The sequence below is a fragment of the Semicossyphus pulcher genome, unplaced genomic scaffold, assembly GCF_022749685.1.
Source record: "Semicossyphus pulcher isolate SPU_LCO1_2020_fin unplaced genomic scaffold, fSemPul1.0.p SCAF_24, whole genome shotgun sequence".
Taxonomy (NCBI): Eukaryota; Metazoa; Chordata; class Actinopteri; order Labriformes; family Labridae; genus Semicossyphus; species Semicossyphus pulcher.
In genome coordinates this window covers 15,499,465-15,520,000 of record NW_027211698.1, presented here as the reverse complement: position 1 = coordinate 15,520,000, position 20,536 = coordinate 15,499,465, and the positions used below count along the sequence as shown (strand labels likewise).

Here is a 20,536-nt window from a genome sequence, read left to right as displayed (position 1 = left end):
TGCATTAAACAGGCCCTCTGCAGGTGAACACTCTCTAACACAAAGCCTCCACAGGTGCACCTGCAGGTCACATGACAGCCGACAGGTAAACACAGACAGGAGGGTGACTGTTACCTTCTGTGCTCCCTCCGTTCATGCTCTCGGTGCTGGACTGGGACAGCACCGTCCTCCGGCTGCGTCGCAGGGACCGGTCGGTGCTCGGGCTGCCCACAGGGCTGGAGGTGGAGCCCCCGTCCCTCCTGGAGAAGATCCCGCTGAAGAATCGAACCAGCCGCCTCTCGCTGGAGCGCCCGCCCCCTCCCCTCAGCAGGTACCCCGCCCCTGAGCCGTCCTTCTCTGCAGCCAGCCGCAGCAGGTCGCTGTTGTCCAGCGTGCGGTTCTTGTTGCCCCGCGCTCTCTCCCAGCGGCTCAGCTCAGACATGGAGTCCGTCTTGTTGAGGACGGCGCCCACCTCCAGAGTCCTGCTCTTCACTCGGGTGGGGTCAGCGAGGCGGGAGGCCGGGGGGGTTTGAGGAGCCTCCCTGTCCTTCTCCCCTCCATCGTCCCTGCTGATGCAGCCGGAGCTGCTGTGGTGTTTGTCTTTGGAGAGCGCTCGCAGACGCAGCAGCTCGCTGCCGCTCCAGTGTCTGAAGCTGAAGCTGCGGCGCAGCAGGCCGGGGGGCCGCTTCAGAGGGGGGGTCTCAGGGGAGGTCAGTTTGGATGCTTTCCCGTTGCTTTTGGAGTGAGACATCCCCCCGTCACCGTTGAGGGGAGGATCACAGCTCCTCTCCTCCATGCTCTTAGCCTTCAGGAGTCTCTTCTTCTTCTCCACGCTGCCGTTGTGCACAGCAGCTCCACAGTTTAGATCCTCTTTAACGCTGAGTGGATCCTGTGTTTCCTGCCCCCCACTCCCCCCCTGAGGGTCCCCCGGACTCACTGCTGACATCTTCTCCTGTGTCTCTGCGACCGGGCTGGTGGCCTTCTCCTTCAGCTCCTTCTGTAGGAGCTGCTTCCTGCAGAGCTTCAGCCTGCCGAGCTCCAGCTGCCCCGTGCTGAACGTCCTGAAGTTCCTCATGTAGCCGTGTGACGAAGAGAGCTCCTCCGTCTCGTCCTCCACCTCCTTCAGCTCCTCCAGCAGCCCACCGCGCTGGATCTCCACCGAGCCCTCCCTCCTGAAGGCGCCCACCTTTGGGTTCTCCGCCCTTTGGGAGTCTGAGCCTCCGTCCTCGCCGTCCAAACTCTCCCTCTTCACCAGAGTGAGGGAGATCCTGTAGACGGTCTTCCTCTGAGGCGTTCCCCGCTCCATCCTGTCAGAGCAGCTGCTGTCCAGAAGGTACATCCCTGACCAACAAACACTGCACTCCTCGTCTGCTGCTGTAAAGTGCCTGCACAACTTTTTACTGCACAGAAAATCACTAACAGGAAGCTCTAGTTATTCCTTAATATGTATTTGAAATCCTTGTTAAATTAAAAGCAGGGTTCTGCTCACTAACCTCTGAATTTAACAATAAACGGGTCTCAACTCTGCAGCAAGAAACGCTACGGGGCAATAACAGGGTTTCCCCTCATCCAGATGTGCAAACAGGGCAGGAAATACATTCCGTGTTCATCCCGGAGGAATTCAAACCGGCACCAAACGCAGCGACCAGGCGCTCCTCCGCTCCTGTGTCCGGGCTCACAGCTGCGCTCTGTCCGGGACACTGAGGCAACCCCCGGCGTGGAAACACACTTTTCTCTCCGGACAGAGGGAGTGCTCCGCTGACAGCTCCTGATCCTGCTCCTGGATCCGCGTCTCCATTACACACAGGAGGGGTAAATATTATTCCTCCGCCGCGTCCCGGACCGTGCCAGAGCGTCGTCTCCCATTGTGTGCGCACATCCCCCGCAGCGCAGCGCAGCCAGCCAGCCGAGCCTCCTTCACCTCAAAGCGGGTTCAGATGCGATTCAAATGTCGGTGGATTCAGAGCTGATGACCCGGACCTGCCCTCCTCTCCTCCGCTCCGATACTACCCAGGATTTCACCTCCCTGACGGCGACACCAGCTCCCATTCCCTCCTCCGCTGCTCCGCCTGCACTCTGAGCACTCTCCGCTCCGCACACCGACACCGACCGACCACAGCGACGGAGGGAGGCAGGGCGGGGGGAGGGGGAAACACGGAGCGGAGTCCGGGAAAAAACTGGACCTGGATCTGGTGTTTACAACGAGCTGCTTCTACGGAAAAATCCACCTGGAAACACGACTTAGACTGCGATGTGACCCAGTCAGTCACTTTTACTCGTCCTTTATTTCAGTTACAAGGAAGACGCTAATAAAGTTGAAATCCTGCAAACTACGGCTAGAGCCGTTATTTTTAATCAGAGTTGTTTCACCAGACTCCATTGATAAAAACAGTGATTCTAGCTGACAGAACACAGGAGCTGCTGCTGTACTGCTGCAGTGTTTTCAGTGTTACTGTGTGTCACACACAAATTGTGTTGGATCTTAACTAACCATTTAAAACACCAAAGTCACACAATAACACCAACAAGCTAACAGATCGAGGCAGCAGCAGAGCAGCAGCTGCTGTGTCCTGTGAGCTTAAATCACTGATTTTCTAAATGGAGTCTGGTGTGTGTGCAGAGAGCGATGTAACGTCTGTGTGTGGTTAAAACAATCATCTTCCTCTGTAACAAAAAGGTCTATCTCTGTAGGGATCCTTTCTGTCATGTTGTCACACACTTAGAATAACAATCTGAGCCTGTCAGTGGAAACAACAACAACTTTTAGTGGACGGAAGCAAAGTATAGAGCAAAATCTGAAGTCAAAATGTCTGATCAGGAGTCCAATAATCACAAACATTCAGTTAGTCAAAGAACTGCTGCAAATGAGTCTTCAGCATCCTCACAGGGACTCCAGCAGGCTCTAATAAACACACCCAGAGAAGAAGAGGAAGTCCAGCTCGTGTTTTGCAGGCTGCAGACGAGTCAGTGAACAGGGTGGAGTCTCCTCTTTCTCCTCTCTGTCTGTCAAAGCTCTTTAAAGCTCCCGGGCAGCCATGGAGCCTCAATCACATCACATCCCTGCAGCAGCTCACAGCACACACCGTCTGCTGTGCAGGCTTCAGGACGTCTGAGCGGTTAAGGTGGAATTCAGTCTGAAAGGTTGAATGACCTGCGTGGGCCGAGGCTGTGTGTATACAGCACGAGAAGGTTGTTTCAGCGCAGGGCGATTTCCTGAAGCTCTTACCTCCTCAGCTTGTTTGCTTTTATCTTAAACTACTCCTGTTTATAAAATAACACAAACATGTTTATTTTTATGCTTCATCACCGTTAGCCTCTTTCTACGCTGCTGCTGCAGCCGTCATTCCTTCTGGATTTATTTTATTTATGAAGAGAACATTCCTTTTTACTTCCTGTTTCCCATAAAAAGAAACACATTTGCTGATTCCTTTAAGACAAACGACCAGTTCGCTCAGTTATCTCTACATACGTGGATTTAAACGTTTAAAGTTTGGGTTTTGTGCCGTTAACTTGAACTTTAATTAAACTGTATAATGACACAGTCTGCCGCGCCGTCGTGTTTCACACTTTAAATCGTTTGAGTCCAAACCGACGTGAAGCTGCGTCTCTTTGATCACTTTACAAATTTAAATGTGTCTTTACAGAGAAAACTCCTGTTCTCAGCGCTTCTTTCATCCTCCTCCCTGCACCTAGGAGCAGGAGCAGGAGCAGGAGGAGGAGGAGGAGGAGGAAGCGGGGCCAAGATTAAGTCCTCCCCCTCCTCATCCTCACCCAAACCTCCACCTCCACCCAGCAAATCAGGGCTTCTGACGCCTTCTGGATTATTACTGGGATTAATCGGGATTAAAGCTGCGGCCGCCGTCGGCTACTTTCTACTTTCACTTCCAGACACACACGCACACGCACACGCACACGCACACGCACACGCACACGCACACGCACACGCACACGCACACACACACACTCACACTCACACTCACACTCACACTCACACTCACACACACACACACACACACACACACACACACACACACACACACACACACACACACACACACACACACACACACACACACACACCTCGCATCTTGTACAGTGAATGTCCTCCCACTCTTCCTCTGCGTTTCGTTCGAGTGTCATTTCTGAACGTGCGACACCCCAACATCAAACGCACCTTCAAAAGGCCTCTCCACCTGACGGCTGCATCATCGCACATGAAAGCAGGCTGTGTGTGTGTGTGTGTGTGTGTGTGTGTGTGTGTGTGTGTGCGTGTGTGCGTGTGTGCGTGTGTGCGTGTGTGATGCCGGACTGATAAGCACAGCACAGTCAGCGTGAGGTGTTTTGGGGTAAATGCGGGGTATGAAATGTGTCTGCTGCATGTGGAGATGGTAAATTACACGTCCATGAAGGCTGCAGCGACACGACATCAAACACACCTCCTGCTCCCTTCATCCGGTCCGAGCTGGCCGCTCAGGAGCTCCAGTCTCGCTGTGATGATGTCACAAGGACAAACATAAACCAAGCCTCACTTGTGTTGTCGTCCAGAGCGGAGACACATGATTTACAGCAGAGACAAAGACTGAGGCTGAAACTACGTCAGGCGAGCTCCTCCTTCAGCTACACCTCCGACACAGGATTATTCGTCATTGATGTAAGAGTATAAACAGTCAAATCTAAAGTCACAAAGTACAAAGACCTCCCCTCTGCGCCTCCTCATTATCAGAAACAGGAGACAAAGACTCCTCCTCTCTAATTGCAGCTCAGACCGTGAAATCTGCTTCACTTAGCCCAGTTTGAAGTGAGCGGGGGGGTTAGAGAGACGACCACCTGCCCTCCACATCCACACCTCTCCTGCTGGTTTGTCTTGGCGACGTCTCCCTTACAAAATGTAGATTATAGTCCTTGCAGGAACATGGGACACGTCTTTATCTCTGATTCAACGAGAGACACAGCGATGCAGTGAGCAGGTCAGGGTGAAGCGTGGACGAGGTAACAATCAGAGCGCTTCAAACCTGCTGAGTTATAGACAATCTGCCAGCAGAGCTCTGAAGGAACCAGCTCAGAGGTCTGCAGGCTTTCATCCGTCCACACGTCTCTGGAGACACCGACGCTCTTATCAGGACCTGCAGCCTGCAGCTCTGCATGACCCTCCATCTACAAGCCCATACACACAGCAGTCTGTGTGGACCAACAGAAACAGTGATGCTGCTAATAGGAGAAAACAGGAAGGTTAGCCAGGGTCGACTACAGCAGGGAGAGGAGGTGGAGGAACGAGGAAAAGACGGAGAGATGGACGAGGAGACATCCGGAGCGTAGAGCTCACACACCTTTGAAATACTGAAATATATCTGCAGCGCGGAGCATCACAGACGGGAAGACAGATTCAAGTAAATGTGAGAAACCAAGCAGAAGGCAACAAGACGAAGATGTGCCTGCTCATTTTAGCTCTCTGGCAGAGTTAGACACGTCAGGATGAAATCACAGGAAGGGAAATATTTACGGCAAAACATTTGTTCTTAAGAAACTCTTCAAATCTGGCAGCTTTGTCAGCGGCCCTGAGCCTCTCAATAAGACTACCTCGGGATCCCTCAGGAATCAGTTTGTAAGGAGCTCCGGGGTGGAGATAACAAATGTGCAACGTTTGGTTAGACTTAAAGTGTCAAAGGGTCAGAGTTCATGTCCATGAACAACACGTGGCTAACTTCTGCTGACGTTGGACATGCAAACTTTGTGTTTCTGGGTTTAAAGAAGATAAATAATCCTGCGTTTAATGAAGACAAGTGACGAGGCTTCATGAGGGGAAAGAAGAGAAGATGTTTCTCTGCTGTCCGTGCCTCCTACTCCTCCTCCTCCTCCTCCTAATGCTCCTGCTCCTCCTTTGCGTGTCTAAGGTTCATGCGTCTGCACTCACATGAAATATGTATGCATACATCCAGCAGTGATGCAGACAGAGCTCAAGCATGTCTGAAATTGCATGCAGCTCCTCTGACTGAAACTTCTTGCAGAAATTGCTCAGTGTAATAAAATCTGCCTTTTTTCACACACGAGAGGTTTGAGCGGTTTCAGGGACGTGTTTGGATTCATCAGAGCGGGTCGACACACCTGTCTTTAAAGCAGAAGAATCTCAGGTGTACGGGAGGCTCTGTTTCTCTTCCAGTGTAAAGTGACGTCTACGACTCTCACAGGCCGTCAAATTAAACTAAACATTCAGTTAATAAAGATCCAAAACGAAGATGGGAATCTGACTGTAACACGCACGCACAGGACGCACAGGACGCACACACACACACACGCACACGCACACGCACACGCACACGCACACGCACACGCACACGCACACACGCTTACTGCACAACAGGTAAAACAGAAGCAAAGTGCCACTGTGACAGTCCTGTTTAACAAACACCCAGCGGGGAGAGCTGTAATCAAACATGGCAGACACACACACACACACACACACACACACACACACACACACACACACACACACACACACACTCCACCTCATCTTCCTCCTGCTGGAGTTCAGCTTTTTTTTCTTCCTGCATCAAAGAGCGAGGGAGCGAGCAGCAGGAGGTACGACCCCCTCCCCTCCCCTCCATCTCCCTCCCACACACACACGCACGCACACACGCACACACACAGCCTCACCCCCCTGAGACGGGGGAAAATGGGTCAGTTAGAAGAGGGAAGAAGAGGGAGGGGGAGGGGGAGGAGGCAGGAGGAGGAGGAGGCAGGAGGCAGGAGGGGGAGCAGAGGGAAGCCCCCTGCTGGTAGGAGGACGAGGCACGTCCACACACACCAAAAACACAGCAGAGATGCAGAACTCATACAAATGTAGACAGAGCAGAGGATTCTGGGAAAATGTATACACACACACACACACACACACACACACACACACTATGTATGCACACAGGCCTCAACAACCCAAAAACCAAGCAGTGTGGAGAATACAAAATGTGCCCTTCCTTTAGGCTAACAGGCTAAAGCTAACAAGCTAAAGCTAACAGGCCAAAACGCTAAAAACATGAAAAACATCGTGGCTGACAAGAGAGGTCAAAGGTCAAACCAATACATGTCCGAAATGACAAACAAGTCACCGAGTCAGGACGCAAAACGACATGTATGACGCATGTTTGACAGGAAAAATCAATGATAAGATTATTGATCGACTTAAAGGGCCGGAGTCGTGTTTACATCAGAGCGACTGTTAGCATGATGCTAGCATGATGCTAAAGACATGTGCAACTGTACATGTGATGCTAGTGGAGGATAGATGTATTCTTACCTGTGATGAGTGACAGCCGACAGGTGAACAGCAGCAGGACATGAGGAGAGAAGAAGAAGAGGAGCCAATCAGAACAGAGGAAAGTGAAAAACAGCTGATCTAAGATGATTGATTCATAAATAATAAATATTAATAAATTAATCACCCAAGATCAGCGACAGTGACACCTGTAAGGTGTACTCATTATCAACACTTTTATTTCAGGTTATGATCTGATATTCTGAGCTACGGCAACACAGGAGGACCAAACAGGCCTCAGACCAGCCTCACAGCAGACAGGTGACCTTGAACTGTTTTATGGAGATGAGGTGCTGCAGGTGTGTGTGTGTGTGTGTGTGTGTGTGTGTGTGCAGAGAGAGAGAGAGCGAGGGGAAAGCAGACAAGGGGGGTAAAAGGGAGAAACCTGCCCTCCTGCCCCACCCCGTGTTCCAGACGCCCGGTCTGTTGCCATGGTGACCGGCCGGGTAAGGAGGAGGGGGTTTGCACGGCTGGCCTGGCACTAAATGGATCTGAATGTGTGCCCTCACTGAGCATGTGCAGACCCAGACTGATATCAGATGTCTTTGCATCCTCGCTGTGGTTTCCTGTTCAATATTCAGCAGATCCATCAATAACTGGAGCTCCTTCTTCTTCTTCTGTTCCTTTTGTGGCAGTAGAAACAGCCTCTGCTGCAGCACAGATGGAGGTCACTTCATTATGAATTCATGAATATCTGAAACAAGTAAAACATCACACACACACACACCAACACACTCACAAAGGTGTGTCAGGGAGAAGAAGAGACAGCTGATGTCCAAACTCCCACGAGAGGCCAGACTTAATGCACATTATATGCAAAAATGAGGAACCACACACACACACACTCTCACACACACCGCAGAGTTTTAATCCCTGGCTACAATAGGAACCAGATGCTCGGCTGCAGACGGAGCTGAACTCAGAACAGGACTTAAAAATAAGACTCTGATTGGTCCAGAGCCAGGAAGTGCAGAGGAAGGAGGAGGTGCCAGGAAACAAGCATATAAGGAGGAGGTGTGGAGGGACAGCTGGGAGTTGAGTGATAACAGCACTTAGACAGATCCCAACAGATCCAACAGAGAACAGAGAGAGGAGGAGGAGGAGGAGGAGGAGGAGGAAGAGGAAGAATCAGGGAAGGTAGAAACTCAAATGGAGGAGAGGGGAGAACAGCAAATGTTAGGAATATAAATGCATCCTAAAATGAGGAAAAAATGAATGTAGTTTGGTTTAGGCAAATTACTGTTTACGGCCATTTATGTGAATGTTTACCAAGAAATGAATAATAAACAGCATGTTTATTATTTTAAAATGATGGAGATATTACTGAAACCACACACACACACATGCACACACACACATACACACATACACACACACATACACACACACACCCTTATATAAGATGAAACGGCCTTTTTGTTGTCAAACCTGAGCAGAGACGTGTGAGAAAAATATCTGAGAGATTAAATCAAAATGTCAAACAGGAAGTGTGTGTGTGTGGGGGGGGGTCACATGTATGCACATAAAGAACACAGGCATGTATGTATGTATGTACACACACATGTAAACGCGCACACACATGGGACTCTTCAGAGGCTATGAATAATTAATGCCTCCCACTCTCTGCTCTCTAATGATGTCTCCAGGGCATGTGTGTACTATTGTGTGTGTGTGTGCGTGTTAATTAGTTCCCACCACTAACAGAGTTGTGCAACAGAAACTCTGCAGATTAATAACTGTGATCCATCCAGATTAACAGCAGGAGAGATAAAGGGAAGTTGATCAACTGGACAACTTTCACGACAACGTTGCTTCAGCTGTTGTTGTTAACAAACACATTTAAAGACAAGATTACGTTTACTTTTAAGTGAGAATAGGATAACTAAATAAAGTGTCAAGAATCGTGTGAATTCAGTGTGTGTGTGTGTGTGTGTGTGTGTATACATTAGTGATGTGACTCAGTGAGGTGTGTGTGACCCACTTCTGCTCGCCCACATTCATCCACACAAACCTGACGGAGCAGCTCGGAGCTCAAAGGCACTGCAGCAGCTGATCTGAACAGAGAGGGCGGGCTCAGACTGTGATTGACAGTTTGACTGTCCTGTAAGATGCGTTACATGCAGTGAGGTGATAATACTCTGTATGAGCAAAGAAACATCTGGAAACACCTGCAGGATGTGCAGGTACCAAAACTGCTTCATAGATATGACATCAAACAGATATTTAAAATGATCATTAAAGTCTTAAATGTCTTATTGTGTCCGATAAACGTCCACAAACACAAACATGTTTTGAGCAAACTGATCAGAACGTAACAGAATGAGTTGATTAACTGTTATTTTCCTCATAAGGAGGTTTAAACAGTCACTTCTTTGACTTCAGCTTCATTAGTTTGTGATTTTAACACACTTTGCTGATTCATTATCTTTTAAATCCTTTAAAAACAAACAAACAAACAGAGTACGATTACAGCGTGTACGTACAGTTGATGTACTCTGCATCAAACTGACATAAACACACACTGTGGCTGCACAAAACCACCCACACACACACACTCAGAAAATTCCCAGCATTCCTTCCATACCAAACTACACCACCGCTCACTGCTGCCCCCTGCTGGTGACATTCAGCAGTGCACAAACACACACATCCTGCTTCATAACAGGAAGTCATCCTGCACACACGCACACATTTTCCACATAATGTACTGTGATGCATCGTTGTTATGGCAATATGACCATCACTTCCTGAAACAAGGCTCAGAGAAGAGGAAGAAGAACCGAGCAGAACAACTTTAACGTCTCAGAAGGATTCAAAGAAGCTGCAGCTACAATCTCACTTCTTTATCTGCTGCCAAATATTTCCACACAGCGCTTTGAGCGTCTGTCAGAAACACAGATAATCATGCAGAGTCAGGGTCCATAAGAACATTTGGAACTGTTCTTGAAAAAGAAGAAGAACCCTCTGAAAGCTGCAGAGTGAAGCTCAAAGTTAGAAGCACAAAACATCTTTGTTCCCTAATCTAAGGAGCGCTGAGACACTGAGGTCGACACGATGTTTAACCCCTTCAGTCCGCCTCTCAACAGAGACGTGGTGATATCAGCAGCCGCGTGAAACAAAGAGTGACTGATGCTTTATATCAAACAGGAGGAGGACGTCTTTGTGCGCTGAAAAAGCAGCGCTGCCCTTTGAGAAACGGCTGCAGCAAACAAAACCTGTGAGTGAACGGGACGAAGATTCAAGCTGACAACCGTGACCCAAAAACCGCCCGAATATTCACCGGGGACGACAGAGCCTGAAATCTGTTGTGAAAGGAGGAGACACGGCGACACAGGCCTGCTGGACCAGCAGAGGGCGCTGCAGACCGGAGGACAGCTGATCTGATTTCATGTCATCTTTACTGCACAGCAATAAAACACAGGTTCACTTGGTGTTTGTATGAGGTCATGCAAATCAGAATCACACCTCTAAAACATGAAATTAATAGTGAAGAATTCGGCTGTGAAAACAGCGAGTTAAAGACAAACAGCACGAGGCAAATCATCTACACAAAGCTGAAAGGTAATAAAAGCTCAGAGCTACGGGTCATGCTCAAACAGTAAGACTGTGTTATGCTCAGGCTGCAGATTGTGCACATAGATGCAGACATGTGCAACTATAGATCGTCTTTACTGTCCAAAAATCATCTGCTAGAATCCTGTTAAGAGACAAACTGAAGGAAGGACATGATGCATTGAATTCAGCAACATGAGCTCAAAGCACAGCTCCACTCGGCACTTAAGTGGATTTATGAACGCTGCTTTTTAAGCACTTTAAGATCTTTTTAATATCTCTATGATATCTCTTCCATAATGAGATAAAATTCTGCAACTTTAAACACATCTTCTCTGGTGTTACACTTTTCCAGGCTCAATGACAGTCGTGCTTTGGCCTGCAGAGGGCGCTGTGCGCACAGAATAACTACACAGAGTTTACTAGGTCAGATTCCACTGTGCTGGTTAATTTTTAAAAACGTGTGTGTGTGTGCTGTGTGTCAGTGCGTGCTGGCAGGCAGGGACTGCTGCAGGTGGTGGAGAGTTCTCAGAGTCATGAAGGGAAAAGTTCACAGGTTCAAAACCCTGACGTGCCTCATTAAAGGGAATACATCCTCTTCATCGCCACCTGCCACTTCCTACGTTTCCCAGAATGCCTTTCAATGATTTATAGAAGAGTATGCTCTGGTTATGACAATATTCTGCAGGCAGAACTGGACAATACATAGATCGATGTGTTCAAACGGCAGATTTCCAGTTGAGGTTTTGAACTTAACAGCTTTGTTGCAATCCAAAGCCTGTAAAAATAAAGTCAACTAATGACTGCACTCATGAAAACTGCTGACCCATGCATGTAAGACACTGACAGGTGTAAAGAGATACCTGTAGCAACATCATAAATACACTAACAGTGTTTATGCTCCTGATTTCAACTGGAATTTAAAACATGAATTACGAGAAGCAGGACGAGGCTTGTTCTGCAGAGACTGAATATATGTGACTGAGAAAAGAACAAAACCGAGGTCTAAATATGCAGCGCACACACACACACACACACACACACACACACACAAAAGAGCCCACAGGAACAAATGCAAATGCATGAAGACCGATAGAGAATCACAGTAACAGCCGAGAGCCAAACACACACGTCTGAGACATTTGCAGCCTCTCAAACACACACACACACTCATGCACGCTCCGAAACACACACACAAAGCTGCAGATACACTCAGAGGCCCACCAGCCTCACTAATGCAGATTTAAACACGCAAACATGCAGAGAAAAACAGAAACGCTAAAAGAAGCTCCATAAAACATGAGCATAAAGACCAGCCGCTGAATAAACTGATAACAAGTGAGTGAAAGTGGAACGCTCCGTGGGTCGATCCGTGCAGCTAACTGTTTGGCAGTTGGGTTAAGGGTTTGAGCAGGCCGTGTCACAAACAGCTAGCATGTTTAGCGCAGGTGTTTGGACGTTAGGATTCAGGACTATTAGGTTAGATTACGATGCTTTAGATCCTAATAAACGCGCTGGACCCTAGAACAAACAATCGTGAGTAATGTTTTGATGATGAGATTTTATCTCATAATATGTTTACAAATGTGAGATCTGCTTTTGTATTTATGACCCAGAAACATCCGGCACCAGAGCTCTGATGTTCCTAAAATCTGCACTCAATGTTTGCATGAATCAGGGAAATGTAAACTCTACATGCAAGCGATGGATGAAAGGTGTTTTTAAGATAATTACTAACTAATATGTCTCGATCTGCAGAGACGGACCTGCAGCATGAAGACGATCAGCCGCCACGCCGTCTAAAGTAGGTCAGCTTATTGATTACTCTTGTTTTTATTCTGGGAATTTGGGAAAATGTCCATCAGGACAAAGAATCCACAACCCTGAAATATTCAGTTTATCAGATATTAAAGAGAAAAAGCAGCCGATGGTCACATTAGAGGAGCTGGAGTCTCTGAGCGGGACTGAGGCCAGACTGGAGTATAATTCATCTCTGCAAAGGAGGGAGTGTGACCTTGAAAGGAGGATGCATCACTGCCACACACACGCACACACGCACACACACACACACACACACACACACACACACACACACACAGTATAAAGCCATAACTCTGTGCTGCTGTGAACCAGGAGGGTCTCAGCCAGCTCTGAATCCTCCGTCTCATCAATAAAGTGGGACAGCACTGCAGCAAAACCCTGTTTAAAAGCCAAACATGTCCTCTTATCAATAACATCTCCATCAGATTTATGTCACACTGTATCTATGCAGAGCACAAACACGGTGACAGAGAGGTAACATGTTTAATGCTTACATTCATTTCATTCCGTTCATCTGAAACTGTGTCTTTCAGCGAGGAAGCGGCGTCTGACAGAAAGAGTGAATCATGTGGCCCCCGTCTCTCGTCTCTTTCTTCATTCGACAAAAGGAGCAGAAGACAGAAAGAGATTTCTCTCGCACGGCTCAGCCTCACCCCAAAATAGCTCGGCGGTCATGAGGAGCAGAATCGAGGGTCTGTGTGGAGCGAGATGTTTGGGGCGCTTATTCAATTGGCTGATGTCTCATGAGGTCAAAGTTCACTCTGCATTCACTGAAGGACTGTATCCTCCCAAATAAATACAGAAATATGTTAAATATTTAGTAAAAATTATTAAGATTTTTACAGTTTTGTGATCAGCATGTTGCACACTCCATGTTGGTCTTTTGTCTCTCTCTCTAACACACGCACACACACACACACGCACACACACACACACACACACACACACGCACACGAGTGACAGGAAACGACCCAGCGTGTAATCGAGTTACCGTCTGTAATTTGATCTGATTGATATTAGCGTTCTCAGCAGCCGTATCAGAGCTGCATTAAGCTAGTGCTAACGCTAACACAGCCCTCTCCACCACGGCTTCTCCGGGCTTTTATTGTGAAAAGAATGCACCTCTCAGCGGGGTAAGGGCTCACCACAGTCACACACCCACACAGCATCCATAAAACAAGACGCTGGTCGTGTTTTTGGGAGCTCTCTGCGAGTTTTCAATGATTTCTTTAGGTTAAATAAAAGTTAATCTGGACGTTGTCGTCTCTACCCGTTTAGCTGCCTGACAGGTAGATGTGCTGCTCTAAAGCAGCTGGAACAGGCCTGTTTTATGGGATTAAAGTGGTTGCAGCTAAAGTATGCTAATTACTTGTTTTATTGAGTTTCTGCAGATATTGAGCATTTCACTGGCGGTTGTTGGTCACTTGTTTCTAGGCCATTTTCCCTCTTGTCTTTTGGAGGAATTTGGGGCTTCCCACACAGGCTCCATTTCCACAGAAGTCCCATTTTTCTCCCAGAATGCTTTGTTGTTGGAGGCGGGGCTCCAGGGATCAGCTTTCTTGTCCCTAATTCACTTCTAATCCTCTTCCTCCTCCATCTTCTTCTTCTTCTTCATATCAGCGATTTTCTCTTCTGTCCACACCAACGCAACAAGACGGCACCAGGAAACCGTCATCTTCTTCTTGCCAAACTCCATTTACATTTCTCTTAATTTTAGGCGAGAGCTGTTACCACCACAGGCTCACACAAATGGATAACTCTGCAACATAAGCAGCCGACCAGGTGTTTTCTCATCACTGGTTTTCAGCAGGAAGCTAAGACATCAAACAGAATGAGTGCAGAGGGTTTGTTTCTCACAGAGGAGATAAATACCAACCGGTCGTTAAAACTGTCGTTTTTTGTGTGGAGGCTGGTGGCGAACACATTTGACGCAGTGGCAGTTTCTGCTAAAATGCTGCAAATCCATAAAAGACTGACAGATAAACAGGCTGCTTTTAGGGTGAGTCATAGAGAAGTCACTGAGGAGTGGGATGAAAAGACAGAGGAGGGGACGAGGAGAGGAAACAAGGGGAGAGGATGAGCATGCAAGAAGAGAAGGAGGAGAGAAGGGGGGACAAGAGGGGGAAAGGAGAGGAAAGGACAAGGACAAAAGGCAAGGACAGGAGAGAAAAGAAGAGACTAAAGGAGGAGAGGAGGACAAGGACACACGGTTAGGAGGAGGAGAGAAGAGAGAGTAAGGGGGAGGAGAGGAGAAGGATGACAGAAAGAGAGGAGAGGAGAGAAGAGAGAGAGAGTAAGGGGGAGGAGAGGAGAAGGATGACAGAAAGAGAGGAGAGGAGAGAAGAGAGAGAGAGTAAGGGGGAGGAGAGGAGAAGGACGACAGAAAGAGAGGAGAGGAGAGAAGAGAGAGAGAGTAAGGGGGAGGAGAGGAGAAGGACGACACAAAGAGAGGAGAGGAGGGGATGAGGGAGAGAGGACAGGAGAGAAGAGAGGAGAGGAGGGGAAATTAAAATAAGAGACAAATGGCTGAGAGGATAAGGAGAGGAAAGGAAACAAGAGAGCAAAGAGGAGAGGGAGTGAGGAAACAAAGAGAGTGGAGGAGGCAAGGAAAGGGAATAAAAGAGGGCGATAGTAGAGGGTAAAACATTTTAATGTTAAATAACTGCATGCGGCCCTCCCTGCCTCCCTGTGTGTGTGTGTGTGTGTGTGTGTGTGTGTGTGTGTGTGTGTGTGTGTGTGTGTGTGTGTGTGTGTGTGTGTGCGTGTGTGCGTGTGTGCCAGGGCCCGAGTCGGCCTGCCAGAAGCGGTTGGCCCCGGCCGTCCTGCGGGGTCAGCGCTGCTCTCCAACTACAGCTGAGGCAGATTAATAATCCCGTACTTAAAATGAAGAGATTTATGTGACGGGCTGCTGGACACGCTGTCCCAGAGGGTGATACTCTGCAGGCTGAGCCGGGAATCAAACCACCGCAGCACCGCGGGGACGCGTTATTTAATGCTCACATGATACAGGTGGAACACAAAGACGCTGAACTACGAGAGGTATGTCTTTTATCGTCAGACGCTGACGCCCGCTGGGTCACATCTGGAGGGCAAAGATGGCCGCCGTTCATCAAAGCTTACTGGTGGGCGTTAGGAGAAGAGTCTTTGAGTTAGAAGAGGATAAAGTGTTGCAGGAGGAGACGGCGGTGCTCATGGGAAATGTAGTTTAAAGTGAGATAAACACAGTGTACTGTGGTGTCACACTGAGGCCTTTCCTACAGGTAAAAGCAGGATGATGCAACAGTGAGCAACACCAACAGGCCTCCAACTGATCATTACCTTTAATTCATAATAAAGAGATTTAAATAAAAGCTTTACAGAAAAACACAAATATGATTCACCTCATTTTTGAGCCTGATCTTCTGCAATCTTCTCGCTAATATCCAAGAATGAACGTTCCAAAAAGTAAATGTAATACACGGCTAATCTGAGCCATAAAAAGTGGAACGCTGATGTGATTGTTATTGATCCGTGTCAGAGAGGTCAGAGGTCAGCTGCAGCAGGTTGCATGTTTGCTGTCGTGGTGTTTCAGCGTGTTATCGACATTTAAACATCTCAATGAGACCGACAGCTGGACATGGTGGACTCTGCTGCTTCGTCCAGTCCACATTAAAACAGCACACACACTGAGTCCAGCTGATGAGCGTGTGCTCCGTGCTAAACGTTAGCGAGCGGTGCTGCGTCATCAGGAGGTGAATCTGACACTAAAACAAGAGGAGGACAGATGGTGACCCAGGACAAAGGCACACGCTGAGGGAGGATTGATTTTGTGTATGAAGGACAGATGGAGGAGACGGGCGCCTGTAAAATCACTTTCTGTAGTGACTGTGTGTGTGTGTGTGTGTGTGTGTGTGTGTGTGTGTGTGTGTGTGTGTGTGTGTGTGTGTGTGTGTGTGTGTGTGTGTGGCTCCTGAAGGACGCTCAGACCGCCCTCTGATGAGACGAAGCAGCAGGTTGCAGTGATGTCTTATATCTAAACATTTAAAGGAGTTACAATCAGAGCGTGTGGCTCTTTGACGCCTTGTCTTCTACCTGTTACACTCAGAACAACAAGAGATGTGTACTGTGCACATCGTCCTCCGTATGACGATGCAGCTTAAGCCCTTTTTGCATGGGACGCGTATTAGCAGAGGGACATAATGTGATTTGGAAATGACTTTGTTTCGTGCTGCAGCAGCGGGGATAAGAGATGTTTGTGTTTTACTCTAATTTACTGACATTATCCCGCAGATATCTGCTTTCCAACGTCGCTATAAAGAGGCTGTCACATAATACCTGTTGAGCCAGAAACATGTTCCACATGCTGCCCCGCATGTCATCCACTTCATCATCCCTGCTGCTAAATGTCTGAGCGAGATGAGCCTCCTCATCACATCACAATGCTTCAAAACAAACTAGATGAGTGACAGCGCTCTGTGGTAGATGCAGCCTGTCTTGTAAAGGTCTGGCGACAGTACTTGATGAAGAAATGAGGCTCATCTGTAGCTTAATGAGGTACATCTCCTCTCCATGTCCCACTGATGCCTCACAAAGAGGTGAATGAGTGCTCAGATGTTGTGTTAAAGCACATCGAGACACTACGCCTCCCTTCAGCCTGCTTGTTCTGTTTTTAGGGATGAGGCGTTCATGGACCCGCTCTAATTAGGCTAGCTGGTGGTGGTTGTGGAGTCAAATTAATTAGGCAATAAATCATTTATCGGTGAACAAGGCGAGGCCTTCAGGGGCTCCCGAGCATCTGCTGTACGCTCGGCTACATGCAGGACAAACGGAGCGCGGAAAAATCCAAGACTCGAGCCCGACCGTCTCCATCGAGGTCTGCCCGCGTCCTCCGAGACCTCGTCCTCCACCACGCCTTACAAGAACGATCGATGGAGCAGGAAGTGACATCATCCACCCCCGGGAGCTCAGATGGATTGTCACATCTTGCTCCTGTGATCGTGCTCATCCTCAGTAACACAATCTCCCAGCATCACGGTGGTGTCACTGTTTTATGTGTTAGTGGTCTGTAATGTGAGCAGTCTGGCTTACTCTGCTACAAGTGCCAACAGGACTTAAAATGTGAGAGCATTGTTCAGGAGCGGGCAGGAAGCCAGTGAGCCAGCGGCCTATTTTTGTACCTGCAGGAGGCCGAGGGCTATTGTTTTGGTCAGGTCAGTGTCCGCAGCTTCCCCTGCTGTTACAGAGGCAGGGGAAAGGGAAGAGGCCGGCTGCAGCTGGACGCCACAGCTGCTCAGACGCCGGCAACACGTCCAAGTCTCTGCTTCCTGATGCAGAGGATGCAATCATTCTCAAGTTCATGCTCAGCTTTGTGCAAAGAAAACCACCAACCAAGGCTCGTCTTCAGGATCACATACAAGGACGGGTTAAAGGGAACACCATGATGAGAACAACAAGGGAATAAGAGAATCAAACAAACCGATCAATCAGGAAGTGATATGAGGACAGAAGCAGTCTGTCACACTCACAGTTAAAAGCAGCAGCATTACAGCAGCAGAGAGGTTGGCTCTGGTGTTCCTGTGCTGCTGGTCACAGGTCAGTCTCATGTGAAGACAGCATGAAGCTTTTTGATCTTAAAGAAGCTTCAGGCCCCGAGGGCGACTTTTTAATACGTATTAAAGATCAAGGAGCCGTCGCCGACCCGACCTCATTCTGCTACAGCTCCAGCATCTTTAAACGTACACACAGCTTCATCAAGAGACACGAAGTCACAGCGACGTTTCTGTTTCACACTGACCATGAGGAAGCTCGCTGAGACGTGCAGTAAATCAGGTGAGCTGTGGAGAACTGAGCAGTTCCTCTGCTAACCACAGGAGACTGACGGTAAAAAGATGCTGCTAATAAACTATACAGTTTCACTTTATTAAAGGAACTTCTCTTACATCCTCTGCAGGGTTTCTCTCTGCTGATTCCCACAGTCTGACGCTCTGGTTCCTGCAGGCGCACAGAGACAGTCCTGCTCGTGCTCTGCAGCCGACAGCAAACAGACAACAAATCTAAACGTGCAGAGAACTTTGCTCCCTACGTTTCTGAGAGGATTACCCAAAAATAAAATGAGTCGCTGCTGTATTTGTGTTAAACATGAGGAGGTAACTTGTTAGTTATTGAACTGAAAAGTTACCGACAGTAGTTTCAAACGAGTAACAGGTCTGCAGAACCTTTACTTCAGCATGAAACAAACATAACTCATTAATATTAAAGCATCTTCTGTTCATCACGTATCCCGGGACCGCGGACACGTAATGATCTGCAGGGACATGAAGCAGGTGGAGGCCTGAGAGGAGCAGTTTGACCTCAGCTGTCAGCTCTGCTCCTCGTCACTCGCCTCCCGCAGGAGGAGACGGCGCTCACCTTCTCGGAAACCGGACCAACAGGTGAAACCTCTGCGGACGGAGGCGTCACCTTTCTGTCCGGTCAGCGGGAAAGGTGGGAAACATCAGCTGTCAGCAAATCACAAGCTGCTGGGTGTTTCAGTCATAGTGATCTTTGTGTCTACTTCTGGTTCCTTGTACGTCTGCTCACTCGTTAACGAGGGAAGAGAACGGGACCCGACAAGACAAAACGTCCGCACAGTTTCAATCTGAACAAAGCTTTTAATTACAGACTCGTTCCACATGTGTCGGGTTTGATAAACTCTCTGAAGGAGTAACAGATACAACTAGACAATTCCCCGTTGGGAAATCGCGAGAGTGGGCTGTGCTGCGCTGCATGTCTGTGTGCGCGTACATTGATAATATGATTTGATTTTTTGAATTGGATTTTTGAAAAAGAAAGTTTCATTTTTTTCACACAGCCCCATTCATTGTCAATGAGGATTGCCAATGCTATGATACTATACTACAATGCAATGCTACAATGTATTCATTTCACCACCTACCATTCATTCTCAGCGTCTTCATCTATGGTATTTGTCTAGACAGACACATTCTGTACTTATGGATAGCCTATAGCTTTGCTAACCCCTGTTGGCCCGGAGCTACTGGGCTCCGACTAGCCAAGCTAACTGCTAACGCTCCGTCAGCGTTAGCTCGGCTACTCGCTAATCCGGACCCAAGTACCTCCGGATTAATGTTGCTGAAACAGACCGACCATAAACAAGTACATTCATTTTTCCGAAATCATGAGTAATCGTGATCATGGGAGAGATAGTAATGTCTAGCTTCAATAAAATCCACTTTTATTAACGATTTCAGTATGCTAATGTCGAACATGACCGGTACTTACCTACGAGTAGGTCAAAGGGGATCGATCAGCGCGGAGCAGAAGGTTATATCATGGCAGAAAAAAACACACACACACAACTGTCCAATCAGAGTCCTCCTGTGTTGTCTGTCATCTGTATCCGAGGTGATTTGTCAAATGAGATGGCTGATATCTGTGCACTTGTGTGTGTGTCTGTGTGTGTGTGTGTGTCTGTTGTCTGTCTGTCTGTCTGTGTGTGTGTCTCTGTGTGTGTCTGTCGTCTGTCTGTCTGTCTGTCTTGTGTGTGTGTCTGTGCATGTGTGTGTCTGTGTGTGTCTGTCGTCTGTCTGTCTGTCTGTCTGTGTGATTTACATTGGAGTGAATGGAGCAGTTGAGCGCTACTCTTGTCGGTTACAGGCAGATAAATCAAAAACCATAAGTCCTACTGATAAAGTAGACAGATTGGGAGAAAGAAGACAAGTGTGGCTACAACTTTGTGAAAAATCACTGTTCTACTGTGTAATTTGTGGCTGGGGTCGTCACGGAAAGAGAGAATTTCTGAGAGTTTTTTGGAGTCTGAATAATTAATTGGCCCAGCTGATCTCGGTTGCCGCGGTGATGGTTGTCGGAAAGCCCTAGAAACGGCTTATGTGACCA

General features: G+C 48.0%; 1 protein-coding gene across 3 annotated transcripts in view; it reads right to left on the bottom strand.

Moving 5' to 3' along the window:
- agap1 (ArfGAP with GTPase domain, ankyrin repeat and PH domain 1) overlaps positions 1 to 20,536 on the bottom strand; it is a 147,016-nt gene that overhangs the window by 115,961 nt on the left and 10,519 nt on the right. Inside the window, exon 1 of one of the 3 annotated variants that reach the window (XM_069675052.1) lies at positions 109 to 1,438. The exons of 1 other annotated variant lie outside the window; for it this stretch is intronic. In XM_069675052.1, coding sequence (XP_069531153.1) covers positions 109 to 1,318 — 1,210 coding nt within the window. In that variant the 5' untranslated portion in view covers positions 1,319 to 1,438. Of the gene's footprint in view, positions 1 to 108; positions 1,439 to 20,536 lie in introns of those variants that run through there. One more of the 3 variants, XM_069675051.1, reaches the window with a different exon arrangement.